The 24761-nt window shown below is 42.9% G+C and overlaps 2 protein-coding genes across 8 annotated transcripts in view; one reads left to right on the forward strand and one right to left on the reverse strand.

Moving 5' to 3' along the window:
- asph (aspartate beta-hydroxylase) overlaps positions 1-5508 on the forward strand; it is a 31800-nt gene extending 26292 nt beyond the window's left edge. For 4 of the 5 annotated variants that reach the window (XM_028593239.1, XM_028593241.1, XM_028593237.1 and 1 more), the window contains 8 exons: positions 892-972; positions 1270-1349; positions 1652-1723; positions 2516-3226; positions 3361-3553; positions 4490-4543; positions 4719-4751; positions 4959-5508. In XM_028593239.1, coding sequence (XP_028449040.1) covers positions 892-972; positions 1270-1349; positions 1652-1723; positions 2516-3226; positions 3361-3553; positions 4490-4543; positions 4719-4751; positions 4959-4966 — 1232 coding nt within the window. In that variant the 3' untranslated portion in view covers positions 4967-5508. The remainder of the gene's footprint in view (positions 1-891; positions 973-1269; positions 1350-1651; positions 1724-2515; positions 3227-3360; positions 3554-4489; positions 4544-4718; positions 4752-4958) is intronic. The other variant, XM_028593238.1, reaches the window with a different exon arrangement.
- Positions 5509-10113: 4605 nt separating this feature from the next.
- LOC114565469 (WD repeat-containing protein 78) lies at positions 10114-24497 on the reverse strand. 3 transcript variants are annotated; one of them, XM_028593533.1, is made up of 17 exons: positions 24335-24497; positions 23054-23222; positions 22766-22929; positions 21958-22064; positions 21707-21863; positions 21061-21200; positions 19796-19960; positions 19530-19715; positions 18381-18535; positions 17254-17340; positions 16199-16353; positions 15907-16067; positions 15304-15428; positions 15012-15110; positions 12891-13117; positions 12163-12316; positions 10114-10358 (listed from the first exon to the last, which is right to left on the reverse strand). In XM_028593533.1, exons 1-17 carry the CDS (start codon positions 24391-24393, stop codon positions 10314-10316), a joined length of 2355 nt encoding a protein of 784 aa, XP_028449334.1. In that variant the 5' UTR covers positions 24394-24497; the 3' UTR covers positions 10114-10313. The 3 variants fall into 3 exon arrangements, with proteins under 3 accessions (XP_028449334.1, XP_028449335.1, XP_028449336.1); XM_028593534.1 differs by lacking the exon at positions 24335-24497 and adding an exon at positions 23327-23434; XM_028593535.1 differs by lacking the exon at positions 12891-13117.
- Between the last annotated feature and the right edge of the window lie 264 nt (positions 24498-24761).

The raw sequence follows: 24761 nt of genomic DNA on the forward strand, positions 1-24761 counted from the left end.
AATATGCAGCTCAGTCTTTTACTGTATGGATGGATGAATGATGGATGGATGGATGGATGGATGGATAGATGGATGGATGTTGGTTAGTTAGTAGGGGGACCCAGCTCCGTCTCTCTTTTAACGAAGGCCCGGACACAGAGTCCGAGGAGCCGCCGGCCTTCATTTTGCCCGATTTTTAAATGTATAATCGGTGGGGCGGGCACTGCCGGCAGTCATACTAAAATGACCCATCTGATTGGTAGAGTGCTAACCCGGAAACAGGGAGCGGAATGAACGTGACTAGAGTCTCTCAAAATCTGAAATCTTTTAAACTGACCTTTTGTTGATCTGAAATAAAGACTGATTCTGCAACTTCACCGCCTATTTCTCGCTTAAAATGTGCTCCGAAACCGGTTTCGGTGAACTATTTTAGTACAATATGAGATCGTATTCTGAACAAGCCGCCATGACAGTCTTGGCTTTGAATTTCCGGAGAGAACGGACCCACGTGACACGTTCGTCCAATCAGCTGCTTTTTTGGGCAACGATACAGATTAGCGCCGCCTGCTGTTACGGAGACGTATTGCATCTCTTCTCTTCGGTGTGTTCTGAGGCACTTTTTGGACCAACTCGGGGAGACTGATCAGTCAAACTGCCTTTTCTGCCGACGGTTGGCCGTCTGGTTGGTGTATGAGCAGCTTTAAAGGGTCCTTGGCCTAAAAAGGTTGAAGACCCCTGGACTGTGTAGCATACGGAGGAGTCCTCAAAGTTGACCTGCTTATTTTAATAATCTGCTTGGCCAGAAGAAAGTACTTTTTGAGTTTTAAAATGGAAACCTTTTGCATTCCCAACATGTCACTGGCCATTCATTCTTGCAAATATTCATATAACCTTATCCCCCCTCTTCCTCAGCTGTTATTGAGCCTGAGCCTGAACCTTTGGAAGATGTGATTGAAGCTGCTGTAGCAGAGGACACTTTTGCACCTCCGCCAGGTACGTGAGTGTCTGTGTACATGTCCTGAGCATTGTAATTTGCTTCTTCACACATTTGACTTATTTAGATGGCCTTGATGTTAGCATAAGTATAATGCTGGTTTTTGGCCAATTTGACTCACACATTAAAGATGTCACAAACTGACACCAGCAGGACTTCTGCAGTACAAGGCTTGGCGTGAACTGCCTCCTGCAGGATGGACCCTGCACAACATACTGTGACATTGCCAAGCTGTGGTGTATGTGTGTGTTTGAGAAAGGGAGAGAATCTGTACAACTGTCTGCTCCTCCCTCTAGAGGTAGCAGCTGAGCCTGAGGCGGAGCCAGAACCAGAGCCTGAGCCAGAGCCTGAACCCGAGCTCGTGGAGACTCCTGAGGTTGGTACAGGCCAGGTTGATGATTATAAAACCATCAGTGAAACTGGGTCCAGTTGCAGACTTTTGAATGCTCCTTCAATATCGATCCTTTTCATGAAAACATCTCTGCTGAAATTTGAACTTGTAAAGTCAAATGTACTCAAGAAGCTCAATAGTTAATTAAATAGTGAAACAAGTATTCCTTCAGGGAATCATGACTGCTATACTATCATGTAGTAGGTTAACTGTATACTTTATTCCCTTGCACAAATACAAGTTTGAACCTGTTTATTTTTTATTTTTTTTTTTTTTTTTCTTTTTAGGTGATTGAGGAGGATCCAGAGGTGCTGGAGGAGGAGCCTCCTGCTGTGGAAGAGGATGCCCCTGTGGAGGAGGTATTTGTTTGTGTTATTAAAAGAAGCCATGTCCTTGCTACTGCCACCCCCTGCATCGTAACTGCATACCGGTTTCAAACTGAATTCTCTTTGTCTTCGTGGGGGCTGGGATGGAGGTGGTAGAAAGGTCTCGTATCTTCCCGGCAGGATACAAAAAAAGATTAGCACAACCTCAGATTCATGAGCGTATGCGCTTAAGTATAACAAACACCAGTCAACAATCTTTCCTTTCCAATTTCCTTATCGGTCTACAGGTTTTTCCATACAGGCTGCTTAAATTCCTCCATTTGTTTTGAGTGTAAAGCCCCTTCTAAACTGTTCTCCAGTTCTAATGCCTACCTGTGCCACCCATAAGAAAGGAAAGTATAGCAGCAGTAATGTAGACCTGCAGATGTAAACACTGCTTCTTACACTCAAATAATAGCTGCTGAAATGTCAAACGTACACCCCCTGCTGGTAGTGAGATAGAGATAGATCGAGAGAGAGAGAGATAGATAGGAACCACGTATCGATCGATCTCTCTCTGCTGTTTTTTTTGTTTCTGAGGAGTTCCATGCTACTTGACCACATAGTTAGAAAGTAAAAATTAAACTGTCTCGCAACTACTGCTGGTATATTTATTAATTTCAAACTTTTCTGACAGACCTTCATAATTAATAGTGTATGTGGGCAACTTTCTGACCACATAACTTCAGGAAAACTCTTATCCATACGTGTTTTTTTTAATAGCTAGTAAAAAATGCGAATAGCTGTATCTTTATCTAACCTTTTTGACGATGTTTCTTGATTCAGGCTGTTCCAGTCGAGGAGGTTGCAGAGATGATGGCAGACCAGTCTGGAGAGGAGGCAGCGGCTGAAGAGGAAACGGCAACAGAGCAGGCTGTGGAGGAGGAGGAGGAGGAGGAGGAGGCTGCTGCTGCAGATGAGCCCGCGGAGGAATTTGTAGCGGAGGTGGAGGCTGCAGTGGAGGAAGACGAGGAGACGGCGGAGGACATTTTAGCAGAGGTGGAGGATGCATTGGAGGAAGTCGAGGAGGCTGCCGACGAGGCTGTGGAAGAACCTGCTGCAGTGGAGGAGACGGAGGAGGCTGCTGACAAGGTAGCGGAGGACATTTTAGCAGAGGTGGAGGCTGCATTGGAGGAAGTCGAGGAGGCTGTGGAAGAGCCTGCTGCAGTGGAGGAGATGGAGGAGGCTGCTGCTGAAGAGGTGGCATCGGATGCTTATACTGTAGAGGAAGAGGAAGCTGCTCCTACAGAAGAAGCTGTTGAGGAGCCCGCTGAAGAGGAGGCAGCACCTTCAGAAGAAACGGTCGAAGAGGTAGCGCAAGAAGAGGAGGCAGCACCTTCAGAGGAACCGGCTGAAGAGGAGGCAGCTCCAACAGAAGAATCTGTGGAAGAGGAGGAGGCAGCACCTTCAGAAGAAGCTGTTGAGGAGTTAGCGCAAGGGGAGGAAGCAGCTACCTCAGAAGAGGCAGTGGAGGAGGCTGTAGAAGAGGAAGCCGCACCTTCAGAAGAAGCTGCTCCCTCAGAAGGCAGTGGAGGAGGCTGTAGAAGAGGGCAGCACCTTCAGAAGAAGCTGAGGAGGAGGAGGCTCCCTCAGAAGAGGCAGTGGAGGAGGCTGTAGAAGAGGAAGCAGCACCTTCAGAAGAAGCTGAGGAGGAGGAGGCAGCTCCCTCAGAAGAGGCAGTGGAGGAGGCTGTAGAAGAGGAAGCAGCACCTTCAGAAGAAGCTGAGGAGGAGGAGGCAGCTCCCTCAGAAGAGGCAGTGGAGGAGGTTGCAGAGACGGAGGCCACTCCAGAAGAAGTTGTAGTGGAGGAGCAAACGGTACCAGGTAAAGAGGAAAGCCTAAAAGTAAAAAGACGAGCTAATCCAGTTGTATTTGGTGCTTTCAAGATGGTGGATACCTTTCTTCAGGTACAACTCGTTAAACTAAAACTCGATTGCGCCTCTAAAAAACCTTAGGAGAAACTTAAACTGTTGCGCAATACCCTTCTGCCATTTATTTATTTATTTTTTTAATTTAAATTGAAAGTCAAATCGTGAAGTACTGGAACTGATGATCCAAGGCTGACTTCTTTTTTTTCTTTTTCTTTTTTTGTCAGTGTTGTACCTGTGCTGAACGGATGTTTGTTTTTAAAGTGCTCATATTATGCTCATCTTCAGGTTCATAATTGTATTTAGAGGTTGTACCAGAATAGGTTTATGTGGTTTAGTTTTCAGAAAACACCAGATATTGTACTGCACATTGCTGCAGCTCCTCTTTTCACCCTGTGTGTTGAGATCTCTGTTTTAGCTACAGAGTGAGACATCTCAAGTCTGTTCCATCTTAGTTGGGAGTCACACATGCGCAGTAGCTACGTAAGGACTACTAGCCAGTCAGAAGCAGAGTATGACGGCGTGCCCTGACAGTACCTAGGTAAGGACTACTAGCCAGTCAGAAGCAGAGTATGAGGGCGTGCTATGCTAGCAGCTAGGCGAGCATTATAACGTGTGTTCCAAAGTGACCACATTTGTCTCTGAAGTAAAGGCTGGACTACAACAGAGCTGTTTGGAGCAGTTTGTGAACAGTGTTTTCTGTTGCAGACGGTGAGTCCCTTTAGGGGGGACTTTGGGCTTTTCCACTTTGTAAACCTATAACATGCCCAAAAAGGAAATGTATAACTCAATACAGGAAAGGGGAAAAGCAAAAAAGCATAATATGAGCACTTCAACTGATTCTGTTTTTGGGAGCGTACAGTTGGTTCATGGTATCGTTTTTAATCAACAGTAACCGAGACGGAAGAAGTAGCACACGAAGCAGAGGACGCAGCAGCAGAAGAAGGTACGCACAAGCGCGCACACACACACACACACACACACACACACACACACACACACACACACACACACACACTGATGGATGAAATGTAAAGGGGGCAAAGCTTTGTGAGGGGACAGCATTACAGGATTTTTAAGATCTTGTGATTTTACTTGTGTGTTTGTGCTTCTCTTTGCAGCAGCTGAGGAACCGATTCAGGATGAGCCCACAGGTAAACCTTGTTTCCATTTAACGTCACGCTCCTAATGAGGAGTTGTAGGAAATATGAGCGCAGGATACTTCCACAAGTAGCCGTCTAAAACCGTCTTTCTCCAATTCTGAGATAATGTAGTTTGAGGACATATCCAGATAATATAATTCCATCCATGGGTCAAATGAAGGCGTGTAGACTCAACTTCCCGTCTGTGCCTTTCCATAGAAACGTAAAGGCTGCGGCGGTTGTCGTGGTGACGGAGCAGGGACCCAACTGACCTTGCATCAGCACCATCTGAGTGTGCTCAGAGCGATGATGCACCCCTCCACCTCCAGAGAAACAGTCGACAACACTCTCTCTCCCCATCTGCCCCCCCGCCCTTTCCCCTCTCTGTTTTCCCATCTTCCTTTTTCAAATTTTTTTCTTTTGGTGTAAACGTGAGATGATGGATAACTTGTTTACTAATATGGTACTCCCTGTTTTTACCCTTCTGTTTTTTTTTTCTTTCAATCACTGTTCTCAAAGCGCCCGTTTCCAGTTTAGTTCAGGGTGCTGTAGTTCCGTGTGAAAGCCGTGAGTTCCCCTTAGAGCCGGTCTGCCGGAGTCTGGACCGTTAAACTGCTCTGGAACTTAGATTTTGAAGTCTCGTGATGGTCTGGCTTCCTGGAGCTCAATTCTGTTAAGTAAACGGAGACCAAAGTTGACAGCCGAGTTGAAATTGATCTGCGTGCGACTTTCTCCACTCTGGGCTTTTCCCTCCTGATTTAAAAAAAAATATATATATATGTATCAGCTGAGAGTTACACAATATATTTTAAATCCAAACGAAATGTTATTTTCTGCCCCTCTCAGTTCAGAATTTCGAAGCCCATCTCCGTTCAGCTTGTTAGTTCTGCTCGGTGTTGTGGATTCTATGCAAAGCTGTCATGATGTCCAGAACCTACCCCCCACCTCCTCCTCACCCAGCAAGTTAATTTACCACTCAGTATATGTGTCAACTCCATGATGAGCCGTATGATAGCATGTGAATTCAGAGTGTGTGTGTGTGTGTGGGGATGGATGGATGGATGGATGGATGGATGGATGGATGGATGGATGGATGGATGGATGGATGTACTCCGATGTATCCAATGATGAGCATGTTCTTGTGTGTTGACAAATCTTTTACTCACCAATACTTTCTGTGAGCAGTAGAAGTCATGTGGTTTCAATAGTTTGTTTTTTTTTTTTTTTTTTTTTCTTCTTCTCGTTTGTTCTCTAGCTAACTTTACCTCCGTGTGTTTGTGTTCTGTAGATTCCTAGCTGTTTTTTTGGGGTTGTTTTTTTTTCTTCTCCATTTTCAGATATGATTCCCTAGATCATCTGACTAGACTATCTTAAAGGTTAATATGAAGTTCTAACTTTAAACTTCAGCTCTTTAAGTTTTAAACTGTGATGTGAATGAGGACATCATGGACTGTGCAAAGCTGTCACACTGTGGTGTAAAGATTATTTTTTTTTTTTTATAATCCATCAGCTATCCATGGATCTGTCTGTCAGGCTGATTCCACTTTAGCTTCAGTGTAAAAGAGGAGTTATCTGTGGCTGCCGGAGGGTTGAACAGATCCTGTGGAAGTCGGCCGTAACTAGCTGACTGCCAACCAGTTCAGTGAACGAGATCTGTGGTTTCTATCATCAGTGGCGTGTGTTTTATTCCAAAAGGGAGACTTTCTTTAGTCAATGTTCCTTTTTTTCCTTTTGTGAAATCAGAATCTGTCTTGGTGTGTGTATTTTTTTTTTTTTTTTTTTTTTTTTTAAATCATTGATCCATGGTAGCAGGGCCCCTGCAAGGCCAAACATCATTTTACAAACCATTCCATCACATAACTCAAGTTTAAGGATTGAGAAGGCCCATTGAGTGCTTCATGGATTTAGTTTAGAGCCTGCAGGTGAACATCCTTTGGTGTCCCTGTTGTATGACGAGAGAGAGAACTGACACTAAGGGCGTTCTCACACCTATAGTTGGTTTGGCTCTGGTCCCAATCAGTTGATGAGTTTGTAAACTTGGAGCGTTTCCCCTTTTTTGGTTAGAGTTCATTTCGCACAGAGAAAACCTGTGCGACATCGTTTCACTCAGCCGATGTGTCTGGGGGGGGGGGCGGGAGCAAGAAAATAAATGCAGGAAGAAGGTCCTGTGTTCTAGACTAGGGCTCATCTCTATGTATTCATTAAAATACATTATTTCACTAGCGACGTTACTGCGTCTGCTCTGGTCACTGAGACTTCGTTCTGCTCCACCGGCGTCTGTCTCCAACTTTAGCGCCATTTAGTTTGACCACTGAGATGCGAGTGACATGACGGCAAGCTTTTAGCCTGGTCCTACCAGACTCTGGTCCACTAGCCTGGTCCTACCAGACTCTGGTCCACTAGCCTGGTCCTACCAGACTCTGGTCCACTAGCCTGGTCCTAACAGACCCTGGTTCACTAGCCTGGTCCTACCAGACTCTGGTCCTACCAGACCCTGGTCCACTAGCCTGGTCCTACCAGACTCTGGTCCTACCAGACTCTGGTCCACTAGCCTGGTCCTTCCAGACTCTGGTCCATTTCACTTGTACAGAGAGTCTGGCCTCTCTCCAAGTGTTAACTTCCTTGAAGTTTAAAACTATTGGATCTGCCCAGAGCCACTCTGGATCTGCCATAACTAATCGCTGACGTTTGGTAGTGACGTCAGCTTAGCATCGCTAGCGTTAGCCTTAGCCAACTCCTTCACCACTAACGGAGCGAGCTGGAAAACCAAACCTTTTCCCGAACCCCGGTGGGGAGGAGGGCCACGACATCATGGCCACCAACCAAAACTCAGCAAAGATTGGTCTTGCTTGGGCTTTAACTTCTGGATATTCGGCAGCGTTGCAACAACGGACCGGATGGCTTCGCTCGTATCTTTCTAGCACACGTCCTCAACGGCATCGTTCTCAGCCCTTCCCTCCATTCACTGATTGGACCGGTAAAGATTTGGCTGGAGAAAACCCACAAACATACCGCAAACCCAGACGACGTACTGAAGGGAAATTAAAATAGAGCTGAAGTACGTAGGAGGGCGGAGCCAGGCTAGGAGAGTCTATTTCTCCGAGAGAAACATTTTCAGCTTCTACAGTTTGCTCGCTCTGCCGCATCGCAGGGTGCAAAGCAGTGTTTGTAACTGAACCAAGACCAGTTCACACCTGCCCAAAGGAACCACACCGAGGGGGGGTTAAACGCTCCAGGGTTCGATTCAACCAAACTAAAAAGGTGTGAAAATGCCCTACAGTAGTTTTAGGACAATGGGTGCAGCACTGTGGAGAACTCATTTCTGTTGTGATACTGACAATAAACAATATGTCTATCTGATAATTTATGATGAATTACATCACTACTCTCAGTGGAAGAAGAGAGACCAAGTAAAACATACCGTTACTTTTTTTTTTTTTTTTTTTTTTTTTTTTATTCTATCTTTTGGTGTCCTAGTCCCACTTTGTGTTTCTAGTCCTGGCATATTGTTTTTTTATGGTGTGCAGTAGTCGTTTTTGTAGGATGTCTTGTCCACTAGCTGGTCTTTTCTACTCCCTCACATTTTGTAAATCAGTGTGAACTCTAAAACCTTTTTACCATTTGAAGATTACAGTCTTTACCAAGAGAGAGCTTCTAGATTTTTAAAAGGAACATTTTTAAAAAGGACTTGGAGAAATGATACAAAAAAATATATAATTTTCTGAAAATGCTTTAAAAGGTTTTTACAAAGCCATAAGCGGTTTGTGACAGGCATGTTTTAAGGGACTGTGCTACTTCAGGACAACTTTTTATTCTCCAACGAAACAATAGGAAAGGGCAGTAAAATAAAAGTGCAGAGCCACCCGGTGAAACAGATTTTTCGTTACCGATCATTGATCAGAAATCGTAGTCACGCTGGAAAGGCTTGTGCTCACCCGGACAGCTTTGCTCCCAGACACTGGGGGTGTCAGTTGCTGGAAACGGTTTAATTACTGTGCAGGGGAAATAAAGCTGCTGGTTAAAGACCGGCCATCTCTTTGCCTCGGTGTTGTCTGCAGATCTATTACTGTCCTGTAGATGCGGATGATGATGATGATGACGACGATGTAAATTATTGTGAAGTAACTATGGATTGTGGAGATTTGAAGTGTCACGATTTTCTGTAAATGATCTGTTGCTGCAATAAAAGGTTTGGGACAACAGTGATGACTTATCTTTTATGATTCATGTATTTTGTGTATGTGGTTCCCATTAAAGGTGGAAGCCACAAAGGTGCAAAATCCTTGTAAAACTGTAAAGCGTATTCATTTTTCAAAGACATTTGTCTCTGAAATGGACAATAACTTATAAACACTTTTTTCTTAAAAGGCAATGCCACAATGTAAAAACACTGTTTTCACCTGGGTAGCTCACTCGGTAGAGCGTGCACCCAAAAACGGAGGCTCAGTACTCGCGCAGCGGCCGCATCTCACTCTCCCCAGCTTCCTTTCAACGTTGAAAAGGGCTATTTTGTACTTAATCTTCCCCCTCTTTCTGCTACACCTGTAGTTAAATGTACAATATGTTCCCTCTGAACTTTAGTTGAGTAGAAGTATAAAGTAGCATCCAATTAAAATGAAATGCACAAAGTACAAATATCTCAAATTTGTAGTTTAGTAAATGTTTTTAGTTACTTTCCACTACTAAATATTTAGGCTATGTAAAGGCAGTATTACTCAATTTTCTGTTGTATCAAATCTGGCCACAAGGGGTCCCTGTATCTCTGAGTTCTAAAGCCTTCCTCATCAGGAAGGTAAAGTGGAGCACTTCATCATGCACAGGAATCTGTCAACAGCTCTGTATACACAAGGATGATAGGATGATTAAACTGGCAATCTGTAAGATTTCCGGTTGATTTTAGAAGCTTAGTTTGAGTGAAAATAGACCTGTGCTGAGAGTTTAACAATCTGGAGCATAGAAATCCAATGAATCATTTTATTTCTATGGTCTGGAGTCCTGCTGTTGATACACAAGCTTCAAGTTTTCAGAATTGTGTGCATAGATCCATTTAAAAGGTAAAAAACTGTAATGCAGCATCACCACAGATCCCCAGTTTATACTACTGCAAATGTAAATATTGCGATCATGCATTTATTTAAATGAAAATCTTCCAGGTCCCAGCTTTAAGACTGAAATATTATCAGTATTTTATTTATTTTTTTATGTAAAATGTATTTCCGCAGTGGTAACGTGCGTGGTCTTCTGTAGTTCCCCGGACACGGAGGTAAATCCTTGGCATTATCCTGGTGAATCTGAGGATTTTATGTTCTACTGTAACTGTGTGTGTGTGCACGCTTCTGTGCTTCTTTGGACGAACAATTAAGTTGAATTCAAATAAAATGACATGATTTATTATTTCCCTTGCCTTAAAGCTTGAACTCTTGACAAACTCAGTTACCATGATGTTAAGTCTCATGCTATCTCAAATGTACAGTAATGACCGTTGCCAAAATGCACTGTAGGTCTACTGATTTACATCTTTCTTTCAGACAGAAACCCAAATGGCTTGGGTATACATCCGTCGGTTTCTTAAAGCTATCCAGGAGCCGCAGAGCGGAGGATGCCCTCCAGAATATCCACCTGAAAGACAAGATCCAGAGAGAGACGCTTTGAGTTGTCATGTGAGCCGAGCATCTGCGTATCCCTGACTGACTTCCAAACTGCATCAAATGCCTCCCAGCTGATGCACATTAGCACAGACAGCCAAGGATTACATGGGGTGATAATACAGTCAGATCAGGGGCGGATCTACCAGGGTGGCAAATGCCACCCTAAAAGAAAGCCTTGCCACCCCAACGAATTAAAAGTAATGGCCAATTTGACAATTAACGAGCGCAAATCTCTAATGTCCGACTGCAGTCAGTTTGCTTCCCCTCTCACACATCTGCCACTCATCACCTGTGTCTTACCTTAATGCCTTTCCTGTGATAATGCGTCTTACTTCTATCCTACTTCTATCTCCTATTAAGTGAGATCACATTGTATGGTCTCCTCAAATGCAAGACATTGATTACATGAGATTAAGTTTGTCTGTATGAGTTTGTAAATGGCAGCCTGTGCCCTTTTGTAGTGTGTACATACTATTTCTCATCAAACTGTGATTAAATTCAATATATATAAGTCTGCCATAGGTTGCCACCCCTCAAAAATTCCTGCCCCCCCTCTCACCACCCCATAAATATTTTTCTAGAGCTGCCCCTGAGTCAGATCAATTAAAAGCTCATCAATTGCACAAAACCCGTCAAGTCTATTTCCCTGAGCGATACAGCATGTTTTTTCTTCTTTCCCTTCATGTATCCTTGGGCTTGAATGTTTAGCTCAAGGCTACATTCCAGAGGAAAGGTTCACTTAAATTAGGAGTGGACAGTGTTGAATTCCTTCCACTGTCCAACCACGCAGGCCGGTAGGGACGTCTCTGGTGTTGCTCGGGGACAAATCTGTAACGAGGTGTCCATTATCAGGAATGAGTGGACAGCGGCTGGCGAGCGTGAGCAATGTTGTAATGTAAGAAAGTACAAATACTTCACTACTGCACTTAAGTAGAATTTAGTAGCGTACCTTATCTGTACTTCGTTATTTATATTTCCGGACACTTTTACTTTTACTCCACTACATTTCCTAAAATAAAATGTATACTTTTACTCCACTACATGGAGCTTCTTAGTTACTCGTTACTACATAAATAAAATCAGAAGAAATTTGTTACACTGAAAAAAAGGTTTGGCGAATCATTGCGCCTAAATTGCCAAGATAATGCACCCTCCTTTCCAGTTGGTGACGTAATGCCTGTTTGTTGCAAAAGCAAAAAAAAAAAAAAAAAAAACAAAACTAAAGAAGAGGAGGAAGCAGAATGACTGTGTCATGGAAGCACCTGCTGCAGGCTCTGTACGTCTTTTTATATATACTTTAAGACTTTTTCTCAAGTAATCTTCTAAAAGGAGACATAAACTTCTACCAAAGTTATTTTCTGGTAAGATACTTGTACTTTTACTCAAGTATTGCTTTCAAGTACTTTATACAAGACTGAGTGATTACATACAATTAAATCCGTTCACTCAGGGCTACATCTGCAGTTGGTCATAAAACACAAACCAACATATTTCCCCTATAACTGCACATGCAGCTTCCATCTGCTGCAGTAGAACAAGCCGTTGTCTCTGTGCTTAGAACTCGCTCTGAGCCTCTGGACACGCAAGGACACCTAATCAACACATAGGGGGCTTCTGTCTCCAGCATCCTGAGTAGTTTTTTTTTTTTTTTTAATTTTTTAATGTATTTATACAATTTATTTATCTATTCATTTATTTTCCCTGCAGTTGCAGCATTTGTCTCAACTGTCCACGCCAGCAGCAGTGCTGCATAATCCCCTTCCCTTCAGTGTTACCTGGCTGCTGTCTCCCACACAGAGGTTCCTCAGCTGGTAGACGGTCACCTGTCCATCGCTGTCTCCGACCAGGACACAGTCTGTCTGGGGGGCAAACAGCAGGCAGTTCATCTTCACACCAGCGGCAGCAGGCTGCACGATGACCGGGTCCAAGCTGAAGGAGACAAGTGTACAACGTGGGCAGACAGGATTACTCCTGGCACAGGTTTCACTAGGGATGGGTGTCCTTCCAAAAAGGTTGGTACCGTGACTTTGATACCGCTTCCTGAACAATACTTTTTGTTGGATACCAATATCATAAAATCCATTTTAACAAATATAAATTACAACATTACAGCGCACACGTTCCACCAAAGCACCCAAGACGATTGTGATTGGTTTAAAGAAATGGCAATAAAGCAGAGCACGTTTTCCCCCCATCCCGGAACGCTGTGTGGACTAGGCAGACCCTCCTCCGCAGCGCTGTGGAGGAAGGTCTGGCAATGCGAGACTACACAGCCAATCAGAAACATTATTAGATCTTGGTAGAAGCATGCTGCGTGCTTATTGGCTCACTGAGGCGTAGTGAAATTTGGTATTTAATGTAAAGGCATTTTTCAATACTCGATACTAAGGAGGTGATTTGGCTGTACCTAAAGAAAATTATTGAATGTGCTACCCGGCTCTAGTTTTGACATCAGGGAAACAAGCGGACAGACAGACAGATTTCCCCCCTCAGTCTCACTCACACGCTTGAATTCAAGTCCCAGATCTCCAGCTGTCCCTCATTAACGGCTCCGAATACTGTCGCCCACTTCGGGGACCACTTGATGTCGCACACCGTTCTCTGGGTGGAGGTGAAGCCTAACGCGGGCTTATGGTGGTCCTGCTTCCACAGCTGGATGGTCCAGTCAGCCGAGCAGCTCAGGAACACATCTGGACTGAGCGGACTCCATGTGACGCGGTTCACAGGACACTGAGGGGGCAAAGGCGTGACAGTTGCTGAACTTCTCTCTGATTTTCTCAACCCAAATGAAAACCAAAGCAACAAGTGGTCACGGAATTAATTTTAGCCAATTAGATTTTAGCATCTAGCAGGAAACCTTTACAAATATTGCAACAAAAATGTACCGCGGGGACCCGAGAAACATGTAAGATTTGAAATGGTCCGAGACAGAAAGATGAGATGAGAGAAAAGGTCATTTTGTAATCTTAAGAGACATATTATGCTTTTCTGTATTTTCTGTCATTTCTGTAATGTTACAGATATGTCAGATGTTCATGGTAAATGTGGCCAAAGGCTTCAAATAATGAGAAACATATTTTAAAGAAATCCCTGTGAGCCACAAAAGCAGCCATTTTTACCTGTTGCCATGGGAACGTTATGAAGTGACGTAATCACGCAACGTGAACGTCATCGAAAAGCACGGTGTTGGGGGAATCACTTTTTTTTTTTTTTGCAAATTCCCACAATTTCATCGCATAAAATTGCATAAATATCCCGCATATTCCATCGCATTTTTTAAGAAAACGTGCCGCATAATCAAGGATTTTTGCCCGCAACAATCACAAAAAAACTCAGCATTTTTCTGGAAGGACTGTATAGTGAGCTCAGAAAATAAAGAAAATGGTTCATGAAGCTTCATTTGACCATCACTAATAATAACCCTCCCTCTCAACCTCTTCTCTGTGCGCACTAAACTCTGGACACACTCGCTCAAATCGTCACAGCATAACAAGTGTGCCACAAAATCAACCGGAGAATTAAAGGTCAATTCTGATTGGCTGTTTGTCTACGGGGGGAATGGTCAGGAATGAGGCACACATAAATATGACTCCATTTTGTTGTCTTTTTGTGTTTTGCTTCAAAGCAGCAGAGGTGGAAAGTAACGAAATACATTTACTCACATTACTATATTGAGTAGTTTTGTTGTATATTTTGTATTTTTCAAGTAGTTTTTAAAATCGGTCATTTAAAATGTACATGATTACTTTTTGAGTGAAGTATTGTATTTCGCTACATGACAAATCCCATCCGTTACGGAGTAAAATCCGAAAGCCGTGCCCGGAACCACAACAGTGAGGAATGATCAGCATCTAGGCTGCCTACCAGGCGCCAAGTCTTTCTGTAGGAGACGGAGAACGAGGTGGAGGTGGCTCAGGACTGTTAAGAGACAGTTTCAGTAGAAATGTTAGCTGAAACATCGAATTCTGCTGCCCAAAACGACAAAAATCCTTGGCTACATTTGAAAGCCTGTTCATTTAAATTCAAGCGGGCCAATAGTATCATCATGCAATGCCAGATGTGCCTGCCTACGGAGGAGGATTAGGGCCACTGGTGAAAAATGTATTTGAGTTCACAATTCTGAGAATAAAGTCAGACCTCAAATACATTGTTCACCAGTGGCCCTAATCCTCTTCCGTACCTGCCAAAGGTGACTGAACTGGCAGCATTCAATAACTCCACATCTAATCTGCGGAAACATGTTTTGGTAAGTATTTGTGCGTTGGTACTTCAAACAGAGTTTTAATGATTTATAGCAAATTACTTGTTTATACATTTTTATACATACGAGTTTTCTTTAATTAAAAACAAAATAGTTTGGGATTTATGACCCCTTGTCCTATTTTCACTACAAGGGAGAGATCCCCCCCGCCCTGTTTTACAGTTTTAAATGTAACTAAGTCACTTTTACTTAAAGTACATTTTAAATGAACTACTTATTACTTTTACTTGAGTACTTTTTCAGATAGGTAATTTCACTTGTACTTGAGTAATATTTCATCAAAGTATTGGTACTTTTACTGGAGTACAATATTTTAGCAGTCTTATCAGAAGGAGGTGGTGACTTGTATTCTGGTGGACTTACAAAGTGCTTCCTGTACGTCTCCAGAAACTGCTGACTGTTGGAACAGGAGCACTTGTGGATGAGACCTTCCCATGTGCCAACCAAGTAGACGCAGGCATCCTGGTGAAACAATGAAACGCTGGGGTGAGGCATGCTTGCAATCATTTAGAAGTCAAAGTCCAAAAAACAATCTTAGAACTATTGAAATTGTCAATGTCGGCACTAATTGGCAGCCAGAGCATTAGCACAAAAGATAACTGTTCAAATGTATGTAGTTTTCCACAGAAAAAAAGCTTTTAAGCCCCCAACTTACTGTTGGATGGAAGTCAAAGCACAGACCAGGAGTCAGTGTTGACAGAACACTTTCTGTCTTCTTCCCTGTGGTGGTCCCTCCAGCCCTCTTCTTTGTGTTATGACTCTTCTTCAGCTTCATCAGGTCTATAGACAGACAGACAGACAGACTTTTTCATAAAAATAAAATAAAATTTGACATCATTTTGAAAAGCTAGAGCAGGTAACAAAGACATAACACTCAAAAAGCTTAAATATTAGCATATTCAAATTTTTTAAATAATAAATGTTTAGCTGTGATTTAGTCTTGTTAGGTCCCTCTGTCTGGTTCTTGCCTTTGCAGTGCCAATATGACAACAATCGGGTGTATTGACAGAATTGTTATTGACTGCATTGTTGTTTCCCTGTCCTTTAAATTTTCCGAGCATGTTGGAGTTAAAGAATCTAAAAGGTCTTGTGTCCGATAACTTGTAAATGAAATGTTAGAAAGGTGTTTCTCTTTGTGAATGAGTTACATTACAATTCTGGTTACTTCTGGATGAATGTATACTCTTAGAGTCCATCACTATGCACTTTAAGCTGAATTGACAATGGTAAAAGCATCGCCTGGTGCTGAGTACAGTACCTATGCAGTCGAGGCCACTGTTGCTGACAAACCACTTGCTGATCCTGCCATCTGCCGCCACAGAAAACAGAGATTCCACCTTCTCTTCTCCTGTCAGACTCAACTCCTGTTGGGTCCACCTAAGCTGCCACACTGGATCCAAGTGCCTGTTGGGACATCCACTGGGCGCGCGCACACATAAACACACACACACACGCACACAAAGAAAGAAGTAAAGAGCATTAATGTGATTAGTAGCAGCAGTAACCATTAGTTGGATGTAAGAGCTACACTGTCTACACACAATCCTCACCTGCTGCTGATGAAACAGGCCTTGTTGTCTCGACTCTTCACGTTGTAGATAGCGATACTGCCATCTTGCATGCCCACAGCCAGCTGACTGGGGTTACTGGACGAGAAATCCAGGGAAGTCACAGCGCTGTCACAGCGGATGACACGCTCCGGCCACTGCAGAGGTGACACGTAACAACAATTAGAATAGACAGCTGGCACTCCACACACAGGAACTAAATTCTCAGTCGACATTCTGCGTACCGCTAATGTTATTAGCCGATTGGGCTTTTTCGGTTTCTATCACTACCAAAGATATGAGGCATTAGGGCCCTACTCTACCTCCTAGTTGGCTCAGTCAACCGTTAGCATCCATTGGTAAACTGATCACCCATCTGCGTCAATATTCTACGTTTACTGCGGCGCCGGAAAATGACACCGTAAGAGCGAGCAAAACTCTGCGTAAGGGCTAGAGGCAGGTTGGGCTGGTGGGTGAGTCAAACATACACACACACGACTTTCACCCGAGAGACCGGCGGTCCTGTCCTGTGTGGAACCAAATGTCAATGGTAGTATAGTCTCGCATTGTCAGACCTTCCTCCACGGCGCTGCGGAGGAGGGTCTGGCTAGTCCACACAGCATCCCGGGATGGGAGAAAAACGTGCTCTGGTTTACTGGCATTTCTTTAAACCAATCACAATCGTCTTGGGCGGCGCTAAGCTCCGCACGGAGCCACGGTGCGGTGGAACATGATTACGTTCAAAAGTTGTTTTAGTCGTGCAACAGATAACTCAGATTGGACAGATAGTCTAGCTAGCTTTCTGGATTTAACCTGCAGAGATCTGAGGAGCAGGTAACCATAGTCCTCAGAAATCGGCCAGAGTTTAAAATTCTATATGAACCATATGAATTGATGATAACTGCCTTCTGAACCTACTAGTATGTGCAGCAGGCCCCCTCTAACCCATACCTACTGTATGAGGCTCATAACCACTGGTAATGCACAGTGGATGGTGTGATACCATTTAAAACGGGTGAATGGAGGTAAATAAAGGTTAAAACATACATAAGTCATACCGTGTGATTTTTGAGAGACCAGCAGCACACCAGGCCTGGTTTCTGGTTACTGGAGCCAAACTCACCATAGCCCACAGCCAGAAGGTCCTAGCAGAGAAAAGCAGAGCACAAGCAAATCTGTATAAGTGAACAGTTTCTGTCAACTTTGAAACATTTTTAATAGATACAATGTTTTTGGTAGAAAGTAGTTCCAGTGAAAACTACGGACATTATTTTCTGGGGAGTGTCCAGTATAACCGGAACATTGTCTGGTGCTGTTTCCTCCGGTTGAAGAAACAATTGACCGATCAGAGCTTTGTAGGCAGGCTTAAGAATGGGTATGTCCTCTTCCTACATTTCTAGCTAGCTACCTGGCTACTACACTCATGATTAAAAAAACAACAGAAATACTGGTGACGAGTATGGATGCAACTGTACGGGTTATTGTAAGACGATGTAAAGAAACAATTCTTAAATTGACATATTTTGTTTTTAGCAACTTAGCAACATAATTAACACTTCATTTCAATTTCCCCATTTTACATATATAAGTAGTGAACACCATTAAATGGACATCCTACAATAGAACTCAACGGTGACTGCTGACTTTTTGAACAGCTCTGGTTCTGGAAATAAGTTACCCCATTCAATTGCTCTATTGTTATTTCATAAAATGCTTAAATAAAGAGTTTTAAACCTGGAAACAAGCCAACCAGCTGCGAGATGAATCGTGACCATAAAACATTATTGTGAAACAAAAACCTTTGTTTCACAATCTCGTAACTCATGGTAGGTCTACCTTACATTATGGCTAATAATCAAAATCTTTATGCAGAATATAAATAAGGGCTGCACAATATGAGAAAAATATCTAATTGCAATTATTTTGACTGATATTGCGACAATACTTCATTCTGAATGGTTTGACACATTAGATATTACACTAGTGGTCCATATTGCGATGTCAATAAAATTGTGATTAATTGTGCAGCCCTAATGGGAATGGGATTTTCACTGTTGAGCTCCATACTGGCTGACAGAAGCATTTCCAAAACATCATCAAAGGAGATAAAATGACAGTGACTCAGGTGTACAGGAGCAGTAGTTTTTTTTTTTTTTGCCGACCGCAGCAGATGTGTCTGTGTTACCGGGTTCTTCTTGTTCCAGGCCATGCTGCTGACGCTGCTCCCTCGGCTGAGCTCGCAGCTGAAAGCCCAGAGACGCTCCACGGCCGGAGATCTGGGGCTCTCTGCATCCTCCTCCCTCTGCTCCCCCATCCCAGGCTTCACCGGACTGTCTGGATCTGACACAATCATGGCATTTATACCCACCTTTTCATTCAAATGGTTACATTTTTATCCATTAGTATCAGGGTTCAACAATAAGGGTTGCCCAATGGCCCAGGGCAAGGCCACTCTGGGCAAGTAAATATAACATGAACAGAAAAGGGATACAAAAAAAAAGTTTTCAATCATTTTTTAATCACAAGGTTTTTTAATCATAAATTATGTTATCGTTCCATTGCCCTCAACAGAGAATGCTTGTTGAATAATTATATTTAAACGTGCCGTTGGTCAAAATTGAGTTGGTGCTAGCGACACGTGTGACTGGCGGCTGTCTTGTTAGAAGGATAGGAAAATGATGGCTGCGTACGAGCTAAAGCAAATAAGAAATGTTCAAACTCTATGACATAGTAGAGAGAAGGGTACCTAAAAATGCATGCGGTCAAACAAATTACAGACAGGATTCACTGTCTCTCCGGTAAGTTAATTATTGCTATTACATTTCATAGTTGTTTTTTTTTAAATAATTGCCTACACTTTCAGTATGAACATTGTAAATTCAATATAGCAATTTACTTGAGTCTTTGTTGTCATTTTAAACCACAAATAAAAATTTATTTGCATACTGGCCAATAAAAACTGACTTTCGGCAAGCAGAATTGTTTTTCACTTGCAAGTAAAAAAAACAAAAAGAAAACCTTAACCCTGAGTATCCATTAACATTTTATCTGACCTGACCAATAACTGGGCGGCAACACGTGTCCAGGGGCGTCGGACTGGGGGAAAAAAGGACTGAGTACCCAGGGCCCCAAAAAGATGCTAGAATGAATAGCTGTGGATGTGGGGAGGGGTCCATAGAAAATTCCTCTCTACAAGGCCCAGAATGTTGTGCTACGCCCCTGCGTGTGTCCAGGAAGCATCCTGATTCATCTGCATTAGCACTAGTAGTGTATCAGCGCTTTTGAAATGAAAAAAAAAAGAAATGCCTCCCATGTGATAATGAGCTGACTTTACCTTCTATTACGGGCAGCTGTCTGTAAGCAGCCAGCTGGGGTTGGAAAATGTTTCCCAGAATGCTCCTCTCCATCACTAGTAAGCAGTGTTGGAATTTCTCTGACAGCATGATCAGCTGCAAGTCTGACTCAGCGTTTAAACTGTTCCCAAGCGGCTCCACTTCTTTCAATGAGCTGGCAGCGCTGGCTGAGGAGAAACACAACAAAATTATACATGCAAGGAGGGACGTTACAGGCGATAAAACCCCAGGCCTGAAGCATTGTTACCTGTGCTGGCTGTGCTGCCCACTGACACGCTCCTCTCTGCACCTCTGCCACTGTCCACAGCAGCCTCGGGACACTGAGCCCTCCCCAGTTCAGAGCTGCACAGCTTTTCGCCCTGCTCAGGGCTGATCAAAGCATCATACACATCCCAGCTGGTAACAGTCGTGGCTGTGGGCATGGAAGTTATATTCATCACCACATTCCTTGTTAAATTCAGTCTTATTGATCATTGCAGTATATTTCAACATTATTGAATATATATATGTCATATCACCCAGCCCTAATTTTTTGCGTGTTACCGCCAACAAATGTCCGTGAATGGAATAGTGTGAAACTGGCAGCAGGAATTTGTATCCCCCTGACGATTTTAAGTCATTGTTTTAATTGTCTTTGTTTAGTTTTTTCCTATAACAACCCCCCCCCCCTCCCCCACCCTTGTCTGCCTCGTATCCAGCAACAACAGGTAGCTGTTTCAGTTATAAAAGCTCAGATAATCCCACTACCTGCCCAGTACCAAACAGCAGACACAGTTAGAGACTGGCTGGGGAACATGAGCTAAAGAGCCAGATGTTATTTTTAGGAAATGACGGAGCCCAAAACCATTGGATGAAGAAGTATTCAGATCCTTTCCTTAAGTAAAAGTAGTAATACCACACTGTAAAATTACTCTTTACAAGTAAAAGTCCTGTCTGTAATCCTCATTAGGAAAAGGTACTTAAAATATAAGTAAAAGTACTCAATGCAGAAAAATCCTCACATTTTAGAAACTGGACACACAGTTCTGTCAATCAACTACGTGTTTATTAATAAGCTAATCATCTTAGGTTTACTTGTAGGCATGTATATTATTAGGTAGTTTAATTTATAATAAAACGTATTTTATAAACTACATGTGTTTTGTGTGCAAAAATCTTAATTGGTAACTAACTAGTCTGGTTAATAAAGTACAATATTTCTCTCTGAAATGTAGCGGAGTAGAACTAGAACGTGGCATTAAAAGAAAAGACTCAAGTGCAAGTACCTCAAATGTGTACTTAAGTACAGTACTTGAGTAAATTAGTACATTCCACCACTGCGCAAAACCGAGCTAAAAGGAGAGTCAATATTGTTTAAATAGGTAACTGTCGTTGGCTTCTTGTACACTATATATATTTATTTGTGAATGTTGTGTTTTCTGCTTGTTCCACTGCCCCCCAAGTCACCATAAGAAATATTTATTGATGCAGCGTTAGCTTTGCAAGCTCCAAAAGGGAAATACTGAGCCTAACCTTTGTCCATCATGACAATGCTGTCGCTCTGGACCTGTTTGTTTTTAGTTGCTCCATTCATCGTCTGCACTGATTGATCCACATACTTATCGTTGTTCATTCTGCTCCTGCAAACCTCAGCATACTGATTGTTTCTCTCCCTGTAAAAAAAACAAACAAGGGGAAGATGACACCAGCTGGTTAAAACCAAAGAAGAAAATACATCTTTTGATTAATGACCAACAGACAACACACCCCCATCCCCCCCCACCCCCCCCTCCAATAATCAAAAGTGGCCATTGCAATCCCCCCAAATATCTAATAATTACATTTGCACCATAAATTGATGCAGAAAAGTCACAAATTGTTGCAGAAGAAAATCACCAGAAATTAAGTGTTTGATATGCTCAAAATTTCAATTTTGCTTAAAAGTGGAGATCTCAAACCCCCCCCCAATGTTGAACCCAAAGTTACGCCCTTCCCAACATCTAAAATTCACTTTTATTCCCCAGTCAGATACTGTATTAATGTGTGCCTCAGTTCCAAAGAAAAAGACATCTCTGTCTTTTTTTTTGCAGTTTTAAAAGATTAGGAGTGGTGTGTCTCTCCCATGTGTATTCGGCTTTTCAATCAGTTGGAAAAAAAAAAAGTAGAGTACTTCACTCACATGATAGCTTCTGCGTCATTGGCGTCCACTGACACAAAGGTGCTGGGTATGTCCAGCAGTGAAATGCTGTCTGTCTCAGAGATGTAGAGATCTATGACCTCTTTCAACATGTCTTCTGTCACCTGTTCTTTCACAGTGTCTCTTTTCCTCTGCACATCTGGCAGCGAACAAAAGATATGAAACAAAAATTGTACCAAATACCACAGATATCTGCTATATTATATATGTATTTTAGAATTAATGTGATGAACCTGGGAAGTTGATGGGCATGTCCCGTTTGGAAAATGTATCCTCAATCTCCTCATTCATCGACTCTATGGTAGACTGGCTGGATATTCTGCTGCTTCCTAATATTGACCTGGAAAACAATGTCAGAGTACATTTTTACAAGGTGAAAATGCGTGGCAACAAAGGCACAAAATACGATGACAACACTAAAGATAAAATGATTATTTTCATGCCCATCATCTCTCTTATCAAGAACTCATACACTGGAATAACAAAATGCAATTTCATTGATTCATTGTTGATTCATATTTAATAAAGCCACCTGTGGTAAACAAGCATATGTCTAACAAACTTTTCCTAAACCCGAGGATCCCACACACCGCAATGTCACGGATCAGCTCCAGCTGTTTGACAGTCAGATCAGCTGGTGTATAGTCTTGCATTGCCAGACCTTCCTCCACAGTGCTGCGGAGGAGGGTCTGGCTAGTCCACACAGCATTCCGGGATGGGAGAAAAATGTGCTCTGGTTTATTGGCATTTCTTTAAACCAATCACAATCGTCTTAGGCGGTGCTAAGCGTAGGATGGAGTAACTGGACAGATAGTCTAGCTAGCTGTCTGGATTTACCCTGCAGAGATCTGAGGAGCAGTTAACCATAGTCCTCACAAATCCACCAGAGTTTAGAATGCCAACACGAAGAAAGCGGAAGTTGACGGACATCCGGCCGAAATGAGGGGACATCTGGCGGAATTTCTGGCGGCACCTGAACAATCCCAGAAATGAAACGTCGTTGATATAGACTAGATGGTGTATAACAATGAGTGGTGGTACCTGGAGAAAGGCATAGCAAAGCTCCCGGTGGCTGTCGTCTGATCTGATGCAGATCCAGCGGACAGTTCATCCAGAAACAACCTGCTGGCTTTGGCCTGCGCAGCTGCTGGATCTGCATGCTGCAGCGGCTGAGGAGTGACGTCATTGCCTTCATCATCAAACACCTGCAAACAGGAGAACAATTAGCTACGTATCTCCAATATGACTGCTATATTAGCTTACTGCTCCAACAAATATAGAAGGAATGGGGCACTGAGGTAATACTTGTAGCCTGTTAGTGTAAGTTACCCGAACAGCTTGTCTCTGAGTTTGAATGGAGCTCTTCTCCAGAACTTTGCTGCCACCGCACAGGCTGAAACTTTTCCTGCTCGGGGAACCGACGATGCTGTTTATGTCTCTTGTACTTTGGTTGACTCCGTGTATGCCTGACACTGAAATATTTATTGTTCGAGAAGAGCTAGGAAACAGCAAAATAAAACATTAGTATTACAGTTGGCAGGGCTCCAGTTCGTTAAATACAGTATTTGCATTATGCAGGGCCTGAAATAGGCCTGTACTCACCAGTACTGAGGCATTTCTGATTTTTGAGGACCTTTACTTCTAATTGTTTTATATTATTATAGTATTATTTATAGGCTGATATTTATACCAAAATATGCTATATATCATTTATTGGGGAAAGCCAATTTTTCTGGTAAATGGTGCTAATTTTGGACCCTGCCTACAACATATACGTATGAATATTTATATATCTAAGACACACGTGATCATCATGTCATGGAACTGCTGAATTAGGGTACTGCATGCGCACCTTTTTTGGTCCAGTTCAGATGCTGGGTGAATACTCGATTCTGATTGGCTCCAGGGTGTCCTAAGTAGTTTCGGTGAAACGCTCTGTTTAACTTTATCGTTCTAAATTAATACGCTAACGCTACATTAAAAGGAAATACCGAGTGCCTCTAGCCCTGACCACACAAGCTGCAAGAAGTAAGGTAACGTTACACTGACCCTCTCTGAACTGACTTTTTTGTCTCACTTAGCTAGCTAGCTGTTCAGCTCACGTCCAACAATAATGTTACACATGGCGTATAATTTGTTGGTGAAAGTATTGATATGTATATATAGCTAGCTTATCTTGTTGTTAAACATGCATTCAAATTACATTTGCTGTTTGTCAACCAAACACAATGTTATTCACTTTGACTCTCGCTAGCATAACGTTCGCTGGTTAACGTGTAGCTCGTAACGTTAGCTGAGCCAAGACTGTATGATACGGGAAGCTCCAGGGCTGCTGCCATATAGCTACCCGTCTCAGGACGTAACGTTATCTTAGGTCCGTCCTGTTTACTGGAGCAGTGAACATTGTTTCCATTGCATTAAAACCTTATGGGATGGAAATTATTGTTCCAGGTAATGCCGTTAGTCAAACCCTCAGGTGTTACCAGGGAAACGGAGTTCTTGTTTGAAAAACTTTTAGTTTTTGACTGCCAAATGATATTAAAATAATGGAGTGACCATGGAACCTTACATAAGCATGTTGACAAAATGAGTGAAGAAATGTCAACTTACGGCCTTAGAACCAGAGTACGTCTTTTCTTTCTTTCTTCTTTTGCCATAGAGGTAGACATGATTGAAGCACTGTTGTGCCTTCCCTTCTAAGTTGCCATAGCAACGGGACGCCGCGCGCCTTTCCTGCTGGGCGGTGCCATATAAAATGCGGTGCCGCGCGATATTACCATTGGGATATTACCAGAGACACGGGGTCTAATTGGTCATATTACGAATCCCACGCCAAGACCCGCCCTTCAATAGCATTCACACACTATTATTGGCCAGGCGTCCATACCCTGACCAATCCCCTAACCCTACGAGGTGAAATGCCTAACCCCAACCAATCAAGCTGCTTCGTAGGGCGGGTCTTGGCGTGGCCATAGTGGGATTCGTAATTTTGCGGGCGGCGCCGGTGCCGCCTGTGTGTTTTTAGACGCCACATAGA

This window comes from Perca flavescens, chromosome 12 (genome assembly GCF_004354835.1).
Source record: "Perca flavescens isolate YP-PL-M2 chromosome 12, PFLA_1.0, whole genome shotgun sequence".
Taxonomy (NCBI): domain Eukaryota; kingdom Metazoa; phylum Chordata; class Actinopteri; order Perciformes; family Percidae; genus Perca; species Perca flavescens.